The following is an 18,790-nucleotide window of genomic DNA, read 5'->3' on the forward strand; positions in this document are numbered from 1 at the left end:
TGCTGCCAACCCGGAAGCACCGGCGCGGACCACGTGGCCCGCGGCGACGCCCACCGGAGGGGCGCGGCGGGGCGGGGCGGGGCCTGAGGTCCCCCCGCGGCGCCGCCTGGAGCGCCCCAGGAGGCCAAGTGTTGGCTGTGGAAGACAGAATTATGTTGGCGAGGTAGACAGGATTATGTTGTCACTCTGCAAGTGTGGAAGCTTTATATCACACTGGACGTTTAGCTCCTCAGCCCACACGCCGAAGCTCCTCCCCGTCCGCTATTATCTTTATTTGCCTCCTCAGTGTTTTCCAAATCTGCCTTCTTCCCCCCACCCCCTTCCGATGCCTTAGGCCACGGCAGTGAAAAGAGGGCTCTAGTTAGACTGATCTGGGTACTGCTGAGTGATCTTGGCCAAGTCACTTATCCTCTCAACTTTTTTTTTCACCTTACCTATAAATCGGAGATATAAACACTAGTTCACACGAAGTTGGGTTGCCGTGGGATAAACAAGGTTATATAATGAGTTTAGTGAGTGCCTGGTTTAATTCTTGGCTACTATGACTAAAATTATTATTATTCTTCAAACTTTCATAATCTTTCTTCAATAGACTATTAAGGGTTTCTATATACCCTGCTGATAAAGACCAAGCTTCTCGATGAGGTCTACAAACTCCACCCAAACACAGTTGCCTCCCTCCTCCTCTCTCCAGTTATTTTAACATTTTCTCTCTCAATTTATGCTTCACCAACATACAATTGCTTATACTTTATCCACCCCTAACAGACACTTCCAGATCCCCACCATAGCATCTATGGCCTCCAAGATTTTCAAACTGGAGGTATAACTACCAGCCTGGCTCTTTTAAAATTTTACTAGTTTTTGTTAAAATTAAGCTTTTTCCTGAGGTTTTCTTCTTTCTCTTGAATAGCTTCTAAACACCAGAATTTGTGGAGTTCCAAATCGGATGGCGGGCTCTGCCCGACTTCTGCACACCGGCAGGTAGAGAAGTCGGGGGCGGGGGGACGGGGGGGGTGGAGCTGACTGCCCCACGGTGTCTCTCGGCGTCAAGAACTGCAATAAATACACTGCCCCTCCACAAAGCCTCAGTCCACCAGCTGAAGATGACTCAGCGCAGAGCAAAGGCAGGTGTTCCCACTCCTTCACTGGGTCATTGTTCGCTAGGGCGCAAGCTCTGCAAGGAAATACTGGGGCTGCGGATCTTCCACATCAGCCACTCACAGTAGGAACCAGCCCTTTCTTCAAGGCAATTTTGCTTGGAATCCATGTGATTTTTTAAAAATGTTTGTTGCTGTTGTTTTTTGATTAAGGCCAGCTGGTCCACCTTCAGCAGATCTTCATAACTCAACTTTGCAGAGAAGGGTTTGGGCTGCCTGTTTATCATTCATCCAAAAGAACATTTATTCAGGGCCCACTAAGTGCCAGGCACTGTGTCAGGTGCCAGGGATGGATATAGCAACTAATGAGGCCCTTGCCCTCATGAAGCTTACATTCTTCTATGGGGAGAAAGGGGGAAAATGACAAGTAAACAAATAAATAATATAATTTCAGAGAATGTGAAGTTTTATAAGTAGTGGTGATGGAGCCTGACAGGAAGTGAAGGTAGGTTCCATTTAAGCTGACATCTACATAATAAGAAGCCAGCTGTGTGAAGATTTAGAATAAGAATGTTCCAGGCAAGGGAAAAGCAAGCAGAAAGGCTCCACGGCTGGAAATCAGCTTGGTGCTTCTGAGGGACAGAAAGGCCTGTGTGGCTGTAGCACAGGGAGTGAGGGGGGAAATGGCAGGAGATGGATTGGCAATAAGGTGGCCAGATTTTGCAAATAAAAACCCAGGACATCCAGTAAAAATTTGAATTTCAGATAAATAATGAATAATATATCATGGGGTATTCTTATACTAAAAAAAATCCATGTGATGTCTGAAATTCAAACACAACCCAACATTCTGTGTTTTAGCTGACAACCCTCACTGGAACAGAGCCTGAGTTTGACAATATGGAAAGTTAATATTATGAAAAATCCTTCCACAACAAGGTAGCTAGAAATGACAACAGAAAATGCATAACTGAGCTTAAAGGAGAGTAAAGAAAATCCCAGGTGCCAAATAGAATTAAAATCAGGGTAGTAAGCTAACCTCAAAGCCGTGGAAATCCTAGGGGCATTTTATTAAACCAGCACCTAGAGGCTTAGGTGTTAATGAGTAATTTGGGCCCAGTAGACCAAGCCTTTGGTGTGTCTGAAGTAGGGGGCTGGAAAAGAGAATCTCCCACAGAAGTCAGGTGCTGTGGAAGCGTTACAGTCTCCATGAGAGGGTGGACCTGGGAGGAGGAAAAAATCTTTCTGAGTTCAAGGGAAGATAGCAAGAAATCATGTCTTTCTTGCTGCTGGCTCTGGGTGAGGAGGAAAAGTCTCTGAAAATTTGTGACCTGTCAGAATTTTTAAAAAATACGCCCCCCCAATCCTCTAGAAATTAAAATGTAATCAATGAAATTTAAAAATCAGTGGATAACATTTTAATAAAATGTATACATAACCATGCACAAGACTCTGCAGATAGGTCAAACAGTTGAAAATAGAATTTGTGATTTAGAAGGTGGATCTGAAGAAACCGCTTAGAAAGCTAGTCTGAAATAAAGATAGGAAAGTATGGAAGGAATGTTGAGGGACCTGAACAGAATGAGAATGATTTATCATGTAACCTAATTAGAATGCCAGAGGCAAAGACTATTGAGAATGGGAAAGAAACAGTATTTAAAGATAATGATGAGAATATTCCAGATCTAATACGAAACACAAGTCTACAGATTTGGGAAGCACAACAAATTCCAAGAATGCTAAACAAAAAAGAAATCTATAGCTAGAGGTATTGTAGTCAAACTGCAGCACATCAAAGATAAAGAGATCTTAAAAGAATGTAGAAAGAAAATCCTAATTACCTCTGAAGGAAACCCAGTGGCACTTTCCCAGATAGCTTCTTGACAGCAACAGTAGAAGTCAGCGTCTTTACTGGAATGGTATTTTCAAAATCTGCCTGTTTTTCCCTTTTAAATATTATGTTCACAGCAAAACTGAGTAAATGTAGAGAGTGTCCATATACCTTTTGCCCCACACATGAACAGCCTCCTCCACTATCAACCTTCAACCTCAGAGAGGTACATTTACTGCAACTGAAAGATCACTGGCTGGTAATACATGGACACATCATCTCCCAAAGTTCACAGTTTACATGAGCATTCACTCTTCGTGCTGTGTATTTTATGGATTTAGACAAATGTATAATGACATGTATCCACCATTGTAATATTGTAAAAGGGTGCAGCTGGGGGCCCCCAAAAGAAGGATTTGTAATGGGGTCCAGAACTCAAGGTGTCCAGGAAATATTAGAAAGATATATAGTATGTCCTCACCCTCCACCACAGGTGTGAGTTGGGGGAAGGGACACATGGAACAGGGCCATTGAGAGCTGTTTTGCATAGCAACAGCTTTGCAACTAATCTCTGGCTGTGGTCATTTAACACATCTATAACCTTTAACTGATTGCATAGATATGTTAAATAGCTATGGCCATGCTCTGAGCCAGGGGGATGGAAGGAACTTTCCCCCAAGATGTAACTGGGAGGCAACTCCCCCTAGTTACAGAGCCTCCATGAGAGCTTGGAGATGATTGGTTCCACAACATGGGGCCACCCCTGCCCAGACTCATCATGGCAGCCCAGTAAAGCTGGAAGGGTGTGGGAGTGCTGGCAAGTGCAGCCGATTGTGGGAGGAGTCAGAAATGGGGCTGCAGAGGAAGATTGGCTCTGGGATTTAAACCCAGATGTGGCAGCCATTGAAGAGGGAGCCATGCAGCTGTAGCAGTGGAGAGAGAAGCACGCACTTTTGGCAGAGTGGGGACCCCTGCAGTCTTGGTGAGGGAGAACCACGTGGCTTTGGCCAGAGTGGGGACCCCCCACCCCAGCAGCCATGAGAAGAATCACCATGCAGCTTTAGCAGAGAACCACCACATGACTTTAGCTGAAGATCCTGGTGACACAGCTGATGGTGCTGGGAACCAAAGGAGACCTCCCAGCCAAGCACGGATTACTGGGAAGAACCAGGGGCTGCCTGGGCCACGGACTTCTATTTCTTTCCCTGAGATACGATACCCCAGACTGGGCAAAGGGGGAAAGGAAGGACTGTGTGTGTTTGTGGGTGTTTTAAGGAACTTTGGGATTTTGATGAAGACATTGAGTCATTACTCTTAAGTCTGTATAACTTGAATAAATAATTCCTTTCTTTTCACCAATCTCTAACATGGAGAGCTATAATTCTCTGGCGAAGGGAAAGGTGAACCTGGTAAAGGGGGAACCCAGGAGAAAGGGAGGTCAATTCAGTAGCATTGTGGGACCCTCTTCCCTGGTGGCCAATCAGGGAAAATCATGGGAGACACATGTGCAGTAGCTTTAAAGTAATACAACTACTTGTACATGCACAGTAAAAGCCCACCAAAACTAGCCAGGAAGGATCCGCCCTATAAGAATAGAGTCCCTCCAGCCTGTGAGGTCAATCTCTGCTTGGAGTTGGCCTGCTCCCATGTTCTCTGCTATAAACTCTGGGTGTTCAGTTCAATTCTTTGTCCCAAATCACCAAGAACCTCGTTACCTGTGCCCACTGTGACAATATCACACAGAATTATTTCACTGCCCTAAAAATCTCTGAGCTCTACCTATTTATCCCTCTTTCCCTGCCAACCCCTAGAAACCATTGATCTCTTTACTGTTTCCATAGTTTTCTCTCTCCCAGAATGTCCTATATTAGAATCATACAGTGTATGTTGCCTTTTCAGATTGGCTTCTTTTACTTACTAATATGCATTTAAGGTTCCTCCAGGTCTTTTCATGGTTTAATAATTCATTTCTCTGTAGTAATAAGTAATATTTCATTGTCTGAATGTATCATTTATCCATTCATCTAATAAAAGACATCTTGGTTGCTTCCAAGTTTTGGTAATTATGACTAGAGTTTCTATAAGCATCTTTGTGCAAGTTTGTGTGTGAACATAAGTTTTCAGTTCATTTTGGATAAATACTAAGGAGTGTTACTGATGGATCATATGGTAAGAATATGTTTGGTTTTGTAAGAAACTGTCCAAGTGTCTTCCAAAGTGACTGTACCATTTTGCATTTCCAGCAGCAATGAATCAAAGTTCCTGTCATCCCACATCCTCGCCAGTGTTTGATGTTGGTGGTGTTCTGGATTTTGGCAATTCTAACAGCTGTGTAGTGGTATCTCATTGTTTTAATTTGCATTTTCCTAATGATATATTATGTAGAGCACCTTTTCATATGCTTATTTTCCATCTGCATTCTTCTTTTGTGAAGGGTTTGTCAGGCCTTTTGCCCACTTTTGACAGGGTTATTTGACTGAGTTTTAACAGTTCCTTGTATATTTTGAATAATAGTCCTTTATCAGTTATATATTTTGCAAGTATTTTCTCTCAGTCTACAGTTTGTCTCATTTTCTTGACAATGTCTTTGCAGAGCAGAAGTTATTTCATTTTAATGAGGCCCAGCTTATCTATTATTTCTTTTGTGGATCATGTTGTAGTGTGATGTATAAAAAGTGTTCAAAGTTGTCTGGGTTTTCTCCTACATTGTCTTTCAGGAGTTTTATAATTTCACATTTTACATTTTGATCTGTGACCCATTTTGAGTTAATTTTTTTGTGAAAGGTGAGAGGTCTGTGTCTAGTTTCATTGTTTTGCCTGTGGATGTCCAGTTGTTCCAGCACCATTTGTTGAAAAGACTGTCTTTGTTCTACTGTATTGCATTTGCTCTTTGTTAAATATCAGTTGACTGTATTTATGTGGATATATTCTGGGGTAGCTTCTCTGTCCCATTGTCTACTTGTCTATTCTTTCACCAATACCACACTGATTCAACTACAGTGGCTTTATAGCAGTTCTTGAAGTCAGGTGGTGTCAAGTTTTCTGACTCAGTTCTTCTCCTTCAATATTATATTGGCCATTCTGGGTCTTTTGCCACTCTAAATAAACTTTAGAATCAGTTTGTCCATATCCACAAAACAGCATATGGGATTTTGATTGGGACTGATTTGAACACATAGATCAGGTTGGGAAGAACTTATATCTTGACAATACTGAGTCTTTGTATTCATGAATTATCTCTCCCTTTATTTAGTACTTTAATATTATACATCAGAGTTTTGTAGGTTTCTTCATATAGATTTGTACATATTTTGTTAGACTTATACCTAAGTATTTATTTTGGGGGGAGCTAATATAACTGGTATTGTGTTTTAAATTTCAAATTCCACTTGTTCGTTGCTGGCATATATGAAAATAATTGACTTTTGTATATCAACCTTGTATTCTGCAACTGTGCTGTGATCACTGATTAATTCCAAGATGAGTTTGTTGATTCTTTTGGATTTTCTACATAGATAATCATGTCCTCTGCCAACAAAGAGAGTTTTATTCTTCCTTCCCAATCAGTGTAACTTTTTTTTTATAATGGAAGAAATTTTTTTTAATCATTGTTCAAGTACAGTTTTCTCCCTTTTACTCCCAATCCAGCCCACCCACCCAACCCTCCCCACTTCCCTCCCATTACCACCCTCCCCCTAGTTTTTGTCCATGTGTCCTTTAAATTTGTTCCTGTAAACCCTTCCCATTCTCCCCTGAAATTCCCTCTTTTCTCCCCTGTGATCACTGTCAGCCTGTCCTCTATTTCAGTGTCTTTGGTTATATTTTGCTTGTTTCTTTGTTTTGTTGTTTAGGTTCCTGTTAAAGGTGAGATCATATGGTATTTGTCTTTTACCGCCTGGCTTATTTTGCTTAGCATAATGCTTTCCAGCTCCATCCACGCAGTTGCAAAGGGTAGGAGCTCCTTCTTTCTTTCTGCTGCATAGAATTCCATTGTGTAAATGTACCATAGTTTTTTGATCCATTCATTTACTGATGGGCATCTAGGTTGCTTCCAGCACCTAGCTATTGTAAATTGTGCTGCTATGAACATTGGGGTGCATAGGTTCTTTTGTATTGGTGTTTTAGTGTTCTTAGGATATAGTCCCAGCAGTGGAATTGCAGGGTCAAAAGGCAGATCCATTTTTAGTTTTCTGAGGAAGTTCCATACTGCTTTCCATAGTGGTTGTACCAGTCTGCAGTCCCACCAACAGTGCACTAGGGTCCCCTTTTCTCCACAACCTCTCCAACACTTGTTTGTTGCTTTGTTTATGATGGCCATTCTGACTGGTGTGAAGTGGTATCTCATTGTGGTTTTAATTTGCATCCAATCAGTGTAACTTTTACTTCTTTTTCTTATCTTATTGTATCAGCTAGGACTTCCAGTATGATGTTGAAAAGAGTAGTGAGAGGGGACATCCTTGCTGTATTTTTTATCTTAGTGGAATATCTTCTAGTTTCTCACCATTAGGTATGATGTAAACTGTAAGTTTTTGTAAATGTTCTTTAACAAGTTGAAGTTGTTCTCCTTTATTCCTAGTTCACTGAGAGTTTTTATGATAGATGGGTGTTGGATTTTGTCAAATGTTTTTCTACACCTATTGATATGACCATGTGATTTTTCTTCTTTAAACTGGTAATGTGATGGATTACACTAATATTTTTTGAATGTTGAAGCAGCCTTGCATACCTGGGATAAATCCCACTTGGTTATGGTATATAATGCTTTTTATACTTGTTGGATTCAATTTGCTAATATTTTGGTTGAGGATTTTTACATCTGTGTTCATGAGAAATGTTGATCTGAAGTTTTATTGTAATGTCTTTGTCTGGTTTTCGTATTAGGGTAATGCTGGCCTTACAAAATGAATGAATAAGCTCCCTCTGTATCTGTCTTCTGAAAGAGATTGTAGAGAACTGGTATAATTTCTTCCTTAAATGTTTGGTAGATTTCCTTGGTGAACCCATCTGGCCTCAGTGCTTTCTATTTTGAAAGGTTATTATTTATTAATTAAATTTCCTTATAGATATAGGCCTATTCAGATGGTCTATTTTTATACCATAAAATTATCATAAGGAACAAGGGAAAAAATTTAGAAATTTGGACAAACACTGAAAACATTAAACACCAACCATTTCTACTGTAGGAAGGAAAATAACCTTAGGAAGAAAGTCTGAGATGTAAGGAATGGTGAGAGAACAAAACAACAGACAAACAAACAAACAAAAACATGAGAAAATCTAAACCAACACTGATTATGAAAAGAAAACATCTGCCCTGGCTGGTGTAGCTCAGAGGATTGAGTGCACGCTGCAAACCAAAGGGTCTCTGGTTCAATTCCCAGTCAGGGCACATGCCCAGGTTTCTGGCCAGGTCCCTGGTGGGGGGCCGTGAGAGAGGCAACCACACACTGATGCTTCTCTCCCTCTCTTGCTCCTTCCTTTCCCTTCTCTCTAAAAATAAAAGAAAAAAGAAAACATCTATACAGATAGTAAACAAACTAGATTAGATCTAAAATATTAAATAAAACTAACATTTAAGATGAGAAGCTGGTGACTGGTATTAAGTGTTTAAAGGATAGAGATATTAATTTCCTTCAGACTAAATCTGAAGGTTAGAAGTAGTGACAGCCACTCAAAGGACATAAAAAGAATGTATAACTTCAAAAAACTTTAGAGGAGGAAGTGAAATAAAAATGTCCTTAACCAATCCCAAAGAAGGAACAAATAAAAAGGAATTAGAGAGGACATTGAAAATCTAGGCAGGGCTAAATCACGTAGTCTTTTATGCAGTATTAGAGGCCTCCAGAGAAACAGAACCAATAGGAAATATAAAGAAATTTAGATTTATTATAAGAAATTGGCTCACATGATTATAGAGGCTGGGAAGTCTAAAATCTGCAGTGTAGGTTAGCAGGCTTAAGACCCAGAAAAACTGATGGTACAGATGAAGGCTGATATCTGAAGGCATTCTGCTGGAGAATTCCCTCTCACTCAGGGAGGCCAGTCTTTTTGCTCTATTCAGGCCTTTAGCTTATTAGGTAAGGCCCACCCACAGTCTAGAGGGCAATCTGCTTGCTTAAAGTTAACCAACTTACATTTCAATTTCATCCAGAAATGCCCTCAAAATTAACTCATTAGTTCATGAAAGGCATGCCAAAAGTAAGGAGTTTGGATTATAACTGAAATAGGAGGCTGCTCAAAGGTCTTAAAAAGGTACTGATAAAGTCTGTTTATGTATTTAAAGATTTCTCCAAGCTCTATGTGGAATGTAGACCTTAGAGGGACATGAGTCTCACAGAGACTGGGTGAGAGCAGTAAAAACATGAGACAAGCCCAGACTCATGGTTTATTTTTGAAGTAATTCTCTTTGACAGGACTTTCTGAGGGAGTGGGTATGGAGAGTAAGGGAAAGAAAACAAGGTTGATTTACAGCTCTGAGGCCAAATCAATGGAGTGTATGATATTTTGCCCTTAAATGATCTGGGGGGAAACTGGAAGAAGAGAATTTGGGAGAAGTGTGGGACAGACATACTAAATTTAAGATATCAACTAGAAAATCAAGTAAATATATACAGTAGGCAGTTATAGGCAATGGTCTGGAGTTCAGGGGTGAAAACAGAATTTGAGATATTGATATTGGAATTATCAGAGTATAGATTAAAAATTATTATGAGATCACTTACAGAGTGAATATTGATAGATAAGAGGGCTATCCAGACTTTTCCTCTCCAAATCCAATCTCCACCCTTGTCCTCAGTTTTTGGCACTGAGAGGGTGCAAAAACTTCTTCATCAGAGCCCAGTACCTACCTGTTGGCTTCTGGGTGGTCTGGGTCAGTGGAGAACCTGGAAAGATTTTGAAGTTGGAAAGCAGAAGTTCTTGGAAGTCCTTTGTCATTATGAAGGACATCAAAAACATCCTTGCAAGCTGTGATGGTTGATGGTAACTGTAGCTTAAGTCCAAAACTCATTATCACTTAAAGGGATATGAGGGGAATAGAAGGGTAATCAACAATGTTCAGTGTCAGTAAGGCATCCTTATAAGGTCCATAAAGCACTTTTTTTTTTTAAGAGAGAGAGAGGGGAAGGGAGGGAGAAAGAGAGGGAGAGAAACATTGGTGTGTGAGAGATACGTGGATTGGTTGCCTCTTGCATGCCCCAAACTGGAGACCTGGCCCACAATCCAGGCACATGCCCTGACTGGGAATTGAACCAACCACCTTTTGATTCACAGCCAGCACTCAGTCCACTGAGCCACAGTAGCCAGGGCCATAAAGCCTTTATAGGATTTTTATAGCACTGATTCTGTGATGTTCCAGTTTCTAGGCCTGTATCTCTTGATTTTATTATGAAATATATTATACAAAATATATGTAAAATAGGCTTCTAGTTTTTAATGAACATTACTGAAGTTATATGGATCAATAACAACATGGATGAACCTGAAGGACATTATGCTAAGTGAAAGAAGCCAGGCAGAGAAAGACAAATACTGAATGGCATCACTTTGTAGTGGTTCAGAACGAGTCGGCCCAAGATGAGTTAAAGGTAACCAAGACCCTGTGGACTCAAGAGAAACTTCTGCTATCCCTCCCTACCACTAACTACCTAGAAGAATTTAAATTAAGAGCCTTGTTCATAATAATAATTATTAGCAGACATATCTTTTTATGACCTATATACAGGGCAGGGCAAACTTCTAATTATTGCATATATGTTTTTCTTATTGTCTGGTGAATGATCATGACTTACCTCATCCTTAGTTCAACCCATTTATAACTCATTTTAACTTTCTGTCCTTGAACCTCTCATGTATCTAGGGTCTATGAGTCTCTCAAATATATGGGGTTTCCATACATATATATATGTGATTAAATTTGGCTATTTTCTCTTGTTAATCTGTCTCATGTAGATTCAATGATTAGACCAGCCAAAAAGAAGCTTGAGGGTAGAGGAAAGTTCCTTCTTCCCCCTAAACTTATATGTGGAATCTAATTTTTAAAAAAGGTCAAATTCATAGAAGCAAAGAGTAGTATGGTAGTTGCTAGGGGCTGGGAAGTGAGAGAAATGGGGAGATACTGGTCAAATGGTACAAACTTTCAATTATAAGCTGAGTAAATTCCAAGGCTCTAATGTATACCATGGTGACTATAGTTAATAGAGTACGTATACTTGAAATTTGCTTCTTAAATGTTCTAACTAAACACACACACCAACACAGCAACTGTGACGTGACGGATGTATTAGTCAACTTGATTGTGGCAAATATTTCACGATGTATTCCTACAACAAAATCACCAAGTTGTGCACTTTAAGTATGTATGATTTTATTTGGCAGTTATAACTTAAGAAAGCTGAACAGAGATAAATCACTAATTCTAGAGATTAAGAAACAAAGGCTTAGAGAAATTGAGCCTTTTTTACCTAAGATTACACAGGTTGCATTTTTTATTTTTTAAAGAGCCAATCTTGCTACTTCACATTCTAGATTTCTCATGCTGCTGCTAAAAAATTGATAATCTTATTTTAAAAATCTCTTTCAAATTCAATTTAATAAGTCTTCCTCTTGAATATACTACTTGATAATGTCATATAAGACTCTGAATTTCATCCTTCTCAAAACCCCAGGTGATTTTTAATTGCAAAATAATGTATAAAGCATACTGCATTTCATAGTTAAAGAAAAAGAAAAAAGACAGCTATTTAGTTATCTCAAAATCCATTTATTTCTTTGGGAAAATGATGAAGTATCTTATGTTCATAGTTTACAAACACCTCCATATTTCAAAAGTATAACCAATATTTCTGTTTTATTGATATAAATGTTAATTTTGTCTCTTGGAGCTTTCTAACATTTGCTGAGTAATTTTCTTTAACAGAGACTGACTTTTCTACTGAAAATGTTAAAAAGAAAAATGAACAGTAGATTTATTAAGTAAAATGAATTACCTAAATATTCTAAATGGTAGTCTGAATAACCATGTATTACAGAATCAAATCTCAGACAAAGAGCAGTAAACTTTAAACTTGTACTGAAACATGCTTACAGGAGAGCACTCCTCCCCGAGGGGCAGAAGTTGAGTCCTTTAGGTCTGGCAGCTGTGGGGCACCACTCAGAGGGGCCGGCTTTCAACTTCTCTTTCCTTTTACGTCTTTCAGATAACTCTTGACAATCTGGTTGCACACTATTCATTAATTGGGTCTATATTTTTAAGAGAGATAAAGGTCTGTAATTTATGATCAAAGTCAATTGGTCTAAACTGAGGTTCCTTGTATTTTCTGGTCATCTTGGCACCCAGGTATGTAATGAGTTCACATCTCTCTGTAAACTGCTCCATCTTCTTCTTATACTTTTTTCTTGTATATTCAGAACCTTTGGGATTAAAGGCTGTAGAAAATTTCACAGACTTGTGAATGTTTTCTGTTAGGTTAGTAAATCACTAAATTACAGAGAAAGAGAAGTGTGTGTGTGACTGAGCTAAGAAGATAACCAAACCCCAGTAAAATTTATGGATTATTCTATTTTCGATCATAATTTCCTTTTCACCTTCCTCTGTGGCATGAATTTTTGAGAGCTGACTATATTACTCAGAGTCCCTGCTTTAAAAACCAGGAATTCAGTTTTGGTTTTTTCGTTAAGATATTTGCACACATGTACACATATGTACACACACCATTCAAGAGACGAGCCCAGCTTAACAGTCCTATTTATCACATATACTACAGTTAGTGTTGAATTACTTTTGAATAGTGTATCATTAAAAAAGACATACCTTTTAGATGAAACGCTATATAGAGCAGTGCAGATTTCTCTATACTTAAGAAGGGAAATTTGGGCTTTAAGCATCCTACTGCATTCATTGCTTTAATCAGAGAAGTTGCAATACCCTGCAGGTAGGGAACAATGTAAACATGTACATATTTGACTTTGGTTTATTTTCTTAGTGGCAAATAGATAAAGAGGCTATTCTTTGCCTCTAATAGCCTCCTGGGGTTGAGAATGGCACTTATGAAGATGGTTAGATGACCACTTAACCGACAGAAAAGGAAGCCAAAATACATTTGATTAGGAAAAATGAAAATCACAGATTGGGTTAGTGTCAGTTATGTGATGGGTACATGGGCTTCATCACAAAATTCTCTGTTTTTATATATTTGACATGTTGCATAGCAAAAAGTTGAAAAAGAAAGAAGGCAACACTGGACTTTGAGTTGTCTTGGCCCATTTCTGCCTCGGTTGCTCAGACCTGGCCAGACTGCCTACCACTGTCAGAACCCCTGGCCACCTGACAAGGACTTTCAGAGACCGCAGAGATCACTGCGTCAAGATTCTGCAGCCCGAGCAGGCACAGGAAGTGGGAGGCCCCCTGATGGAACTTGGCCGCTATAAGAATACCCTCTCTGGGTGAGCTGCAGCTTGTGTTCTGTTTTTAAGTGAAGGCCAAACATCTAGGAGAGCTGAAAAAAAAGTGGTTAAGAATTTTCATGAGAAAGGTATGAAAGTGTGCCCTGGGCATTTATTTAGAGAATTAAAAACAGTGTTTGGCTACTGTTAAGCTTTACTATGTGTAAAAAGAGTTATATTTAGACAAATAAAATGTCACTACAGTAGACAGCTTCAGTGACAGTGTAACTCAGCTCTGAAGCAAGGAGTAAGCCTATTGGACCCAGAATCTGTACATTTTAAATAAGACAATGTTGTGCAGGCACTGAAATTCAAAATACGAGCCAAACTCCATGTCAAATGTAAATAATTTTATAACAATCTACTCTCTTCTCACCTTAGTGCAGGTATTTGGGAACCAGCTATTTTATATATCTTATTTCATAACCACCCATAAATAAAATAGGTTAAAAGTGGATTTGCAGTTTAAAATGAGAAAATTCTGTCTTGAATTTCATCATTACCAAAATAAAAATTACTATTAAAGAAGAGATCGTTGTATCTTCTAATGTGTATATATATGTGTATATAGAGAGAGAATCATGTGACTGAACCTGTTCCAGATATCCAGGCAAAGGAAGACTAGTGAGATTTATCGGTTCCTTCAACGGGGGAAGTTTGTATGGAAGCTTCTGATCCCAGTATTTCCCTGGCAACCTAAGAACACAGAGTTGATTAGTCAGATGCCCTCAGATACACTCAATGTGCGAATACAGGAAAGTAGATATACAAGAGACAACTGAAAGGTAAAGTTCAGTGCCCATTTTTTCCACTGGAGAACGTGATCCAAGTGGGAAGACTGGTGCTCCTAGAAATCTGTGACCATCATGTTTGCCTCGGTCCCCAGCCCTGCTTGCCTATTCCCTTACTTTTCACAGCAATTATATAAAATTTTCTTTGTTTCCTGCAAACTTTTGACTCTCCCAAATAACCTCCTACATAGATGCCATGCTATACAAAGGGAAGTTCTCTGAAAGGAACTTGCTCATCTGCCTGTCCCCAGCAAAGCCCCCTACAGGCTCCCCTTTCCATGGCAAAGTTTACCTCCCCCACTACCCTGTCTCCAGGTGCCTTACACAGGCTTTCTTTCTCCCTCTCACCTTTGCCACTTCCTTCCCATGCATTAGATGTACAGGGGGAGGTTTCTTTCTTTAACAGAGACTGACTTCTCTACTGAAAACGTTAAATGCATCTGCCTTTAAACATGCTCAAACCTCTCCCATTGAAAAAAGAAAAGAAAAACCACCTCAGTCCTTCAATCTCATCTCTCTTCCAGCAACTCATGTCTCTCTCTCTCTTTTTTTAACAGTTAAACTTCAAACTGCGCTTCACTACCACTGCACAGATTCTGCCTGTGGATGTGATTGGATTCACACAGTATTTTAAAATTTGAATCCATCACAAATATTTTAAAAATCAGAAAAGTACAACTAAAAGGGATTTAGTTTCCAACCTGTGAAAAACGGAAATGTCTGGCAGCAGACGAGGGGCCGCTGCCCCTTCGGGTGGCACACGTGCGCTCCCGGGTGCAGCAGTCCCCCACGTCCGTTGCTTCACACCCACCCTGCTCCCTCACTTCCTCCACCTTCCTGGCACTGCAGACCTCTGTGTTTGTGACCTCTGGGCCACAGGCAAGGTCTTCATTGCATCACCTCGCACCCACTCCTTGGCACTCTGCAACTCGCCACTTACCTCACTCCATTGGAATCATTCTTGCCAAGAACACTGATGACCTGTTACAAACTACATCTGAAACACTTTTCAAATCTTGCCTTGCTTCACCTCTGAGCAGCATTTAAACCTCTTGGCACACCCTCCCAGAAACTTTCTCTCCCCATCACCTCCCAAGCTTCCCCTCCCGGGTCTCTTTTCACCCCTCTGGAGGTTCTTCCTTTCATTCTCCGTTGTAAGCTCTTCTTCCGACACTTGTTTGTCAGTGATTCTCAGGGCTTGTCTTAAGCCTGCTGCTATTATTTCATTAATCTTCATGAGTGACATCAAACATGCTATATTGTTTTGGACAGGATTATTCCAACAGTATTCCTGGTGTTTCTGCCTCCAATCCGTTATCAACATTCCAGTGATGGCCTCTCTTCAAAGCAAATTTGATTACAGCACTCAGAACCAGTCCCTGTATTCGGACTGCCCATCGGATCAAGTCCAGATGATTTATGGTGACTCCACCTGACCTTCCACACCCAGGTCTGGCTCACTGTCTCCAGCCTCGCCTCCTGCCCCTTCCCTCTCCACATCACACCCGGGCCACGCCAGATTTCCTGCAGTTCTGTGCTCACCGGGCCAGGTTTGTAGGTCCCTCTGCTTAGAACCTGTCCCTTTTCTCTTCCTCTAGCCAATTTCCACTTCGCATTTAGGTCTTATACGAACAGACAATCTAGTCAGGTTTTGGGGCACACTTTCCCAGAACTCCTGGCATTTCCCCATCCAGAACCCCTTCACATTCTGTTTTCTTATCAGATACTTAAAGTCTATTTTACCTCTGAGCCTCCGGCTTCGGGACAGCAGTGATCAGTCCTTGTTCACCATCATATATGTACATACAGATGTGTGTGTATGTGTGTGTGTGTACATGTGTACACATATATATTCCAGCATGGGGCACTGAACATAGAAGATATTCAAGAAATATGTGACTTATCAAATGGTCTCACCTCAAAAATTTCTGAAGTTTTTCATTACTCTCACAAATATATATACGATCACGATATTCTATGGCATACTTAATGTTACCAGGTACTAGGGCTTCATATCTGAAAGACAAAGAAACAAAAACAAAAACAAAACTACAGCATAAATAATATGCAGTATTGTATAAATAAAATGTCGAAATATTTTCTTTTTCTACCTATGCAACTCAAGGAAGAAATAGAATATTTTCCTGTTAAACAAGTGACCTTTTGACCACAATGTTAAGATTGTTACATGAACCACTTATTTTGAGTGGAGACATCACGCTGCACTTGCAGGAGGACTTGCCTTTGATTTCCATCCTGATAGGTCACTGGACAGTAGCCCTGGAGCTCAGCACACTTAGGGAATCGTTTCTTCAGCTCTGACAGCGTCAGCCTTTTGGGGATCATGTCAGCAGGTGGGAGTGGATGAGGTGCTAATGGAGGCACATATAATTCTGGGTTCTCCAAAAATTTCTGTAAAGGATTACAACAATAAGACTATTTAAAACAGGAATACCATGTCAATCAAAAACCCACTGAGACTTTCCTAGCACTCCCCCATTTTCAGCAGCAATGTTTGGTCTCCCAAACCACCGGAGAGCTGCTTCCAGCAGACAATCACTCCTTCCCGGCTGCGAGTTCCTTCCAGGAACACTCGCAAGTGATGCATCTGTCTCTCCTAGTCTCTCTCTCTCTCTCTCTCTCTCTCTCTCTCTAACTCATTAACACAAAAAATTTTTGTGGAGCTCCTACTATGTGCCAGGCACTCAAGAGCACACAGTCCCCTGCCCACCTGTCTTCCTGTCCTGTAGTATAATTAACTAGTTGTGTGCCTCTTGCCAGGTGAGATAGCTTTTCCAGCTTCAGTTATCACTCTATAAAATGGAGGGGACAGACCAGATACATGATCTCCAATGTCACCTGCAGTTTTTAAATTCTGTGATTATTATTTAAATAAGCAGAAATAAACAAAGGTATCCTTGATTAAGTGATTACAAAATCTAATTCTTTGGAGGAAAATAAAATGTTCGGAGGCATCCGTTTAGTTTTTAACTACCAATCTTTTTATGTCATCACATCATGGACATTGTAATATTAGAACAAATCTGTATTCTGTTCCATTAAACAGAAATACAAGGTATACTGGGAATTCTAGTGATAGGAAAAAAAATTAAAGCACAGGAAACATTACTTCGTTTCCACTGATTTCGAGTTCCCTTCTGTACTCTTGGAGCTGAATGCCCTGGACGCCCTTCTGTGGGCGGAGCCCTGATGCTCAGCCAGCATCCCTTCTATTGGTGAGGCTCACCACTGGGTCTCCCTACCTGTTAAACTGGCTCAGGCTGAGGGCCCATCACCGACCCTCAACTTCTGTTTTGTGTTGAAATATGTTTTGGGATGCAGTCCCAGGACTGGCCTCTGAGTTGTCTCATTGATCCCAGAACCATAGGTTTCAATAATGAGGCTTCTGGTCCCCAGTTTCTGGGGACCACTGTGTCTACTCCTTCCTATCTGATGAATTCTGAGACAGGAATTTTCTTTCCTTAGTAAATATTTGGAGTTAGGAATAAACTTACATTCAGTTTTTTCCGAGAATCCATTTTATAATAATGCCCTCTGAACTCTGCCGCAAATTCCAAAGAGTCAGTTACAGAGCAATCGACTAATTCGTGTGATTCTGCCAGGCTGACAGGGCAGAACTGTCCGAATTCGCCCAGGCGGGAAATCAGTTCTTGAGAGGTGATGCACAGCTTGTCAATGCAGGCAGCTTTCCCTAGTATAACAGACTATTATTACATGTACTTTTTTTCATAGAAAGCACAATGATTTTTTAAATTAAAACAACCTTCAATTACACAGCACTATAGAAATGCACACGCATTGTAAATTTCCAAACAGTAGAGCAAAAAGTAAGTTTCTCTTCAGACCATTGTCCTCACAGTTCCGACTAAGGTAACCACTGCTGTTTGCATCCTGTTCAGACTTTTTTCTGTACAATCGCATGTACATGTGTTTTGCATATAGTGTGCTTCCACCACTATATTGTAAATCTTATGCTGCAACTTGCTTTAATTAGTTAGTTGTGGTCTTTCATACCAGGTTATATAACCTACCTAATTTTTAAAGTTGATGCATGTATTCCATTGTATAAATATACATATGGTTTACTTAACCATTTTTCTGTTGATGGATATTTTGGTTGTTTTTAATTCTTAGCTATTATAAATTATTTATATTAACCATATATACACACACATATGTATATCTACACATATACATCCAATCACATATACATTTGCATCATATTTTACATTTTTCTATGGATAGATTTGAGGAAGTGCAAATGGTTTGTTGACATGCTGTTACTGACACAAACTTGCCCCTGTGCCCAGATGCCACTTAAAGGAAGTGAAGAAACATTTATCCCAAAGTGACTACCGTATTTTTTGGACTGTAAGATGCACCTACATTTTAGAGGAGGAAAATAGGAAAAAAAATTTGAAGCAAAAAATGTGGTAAAATATTAAATAACATAAATAACATAGCCCCCTGCCCCTGCCCCCACCCCGCACCAGCGAGCCAGGTAAGCTACATTTGGACTATAAGACGCACCCCCATTCTCCTCCCAAATTTTGGGGGAATCATCTTATACTCTGAAAAATACAGTAGGTTTACCCTAAGGAATC

At 40.1% G+C, this 18,790-nt stretch overlaps 1 protein-coding gene across 1 annotated transcript in view; it reads right to left on the bottom strand.

Annotated features, from left to right (window-relative positions):
- Positions 1-12,154: 12,154 nt before the first annotated feature.
- AK9 (adenylate kinase 9) overlaps positions 12,155-18,790 on the bottom strand; it is a 103,016-nt gene continuing 96,380 nt past the window's right edge. The window contains 6 exon segments of the mRNA XM_045843710.1: positions 12,155-12,357; positions 12,743-12,857; positions 13,968-14,070; positions 16,083-16,181; positions 16,408-16,577; positions 17,681-17,877. Of these exon segments, the coding sequence (XP_045699666.1) occupies positions 12,155-12,357; positions 12,743-12,857; positions 13,968-14,070; positions 16,083-16,181; positions 16,408-16,577; positions 17,681-17,877 (887 nt within the window).

The sequence above is a fragment of the Phyllostomus hastatus genome, unplaced genomic scaffold (genome assembly GCF_019186645.2).
Source record: "Phyllostomus hastatus isolate PE091 unplaced genomic scaffold, TTU_PhHast_1.1 phas_contig_40, whole genome shotgun sequence".
Lineage (NCBI taxonomy): Eukaryota > Metazoa > Chordata > Mammalia > Chiroptera > Phyllostomidae > Phyllostomus > Phyllostomus hastatus.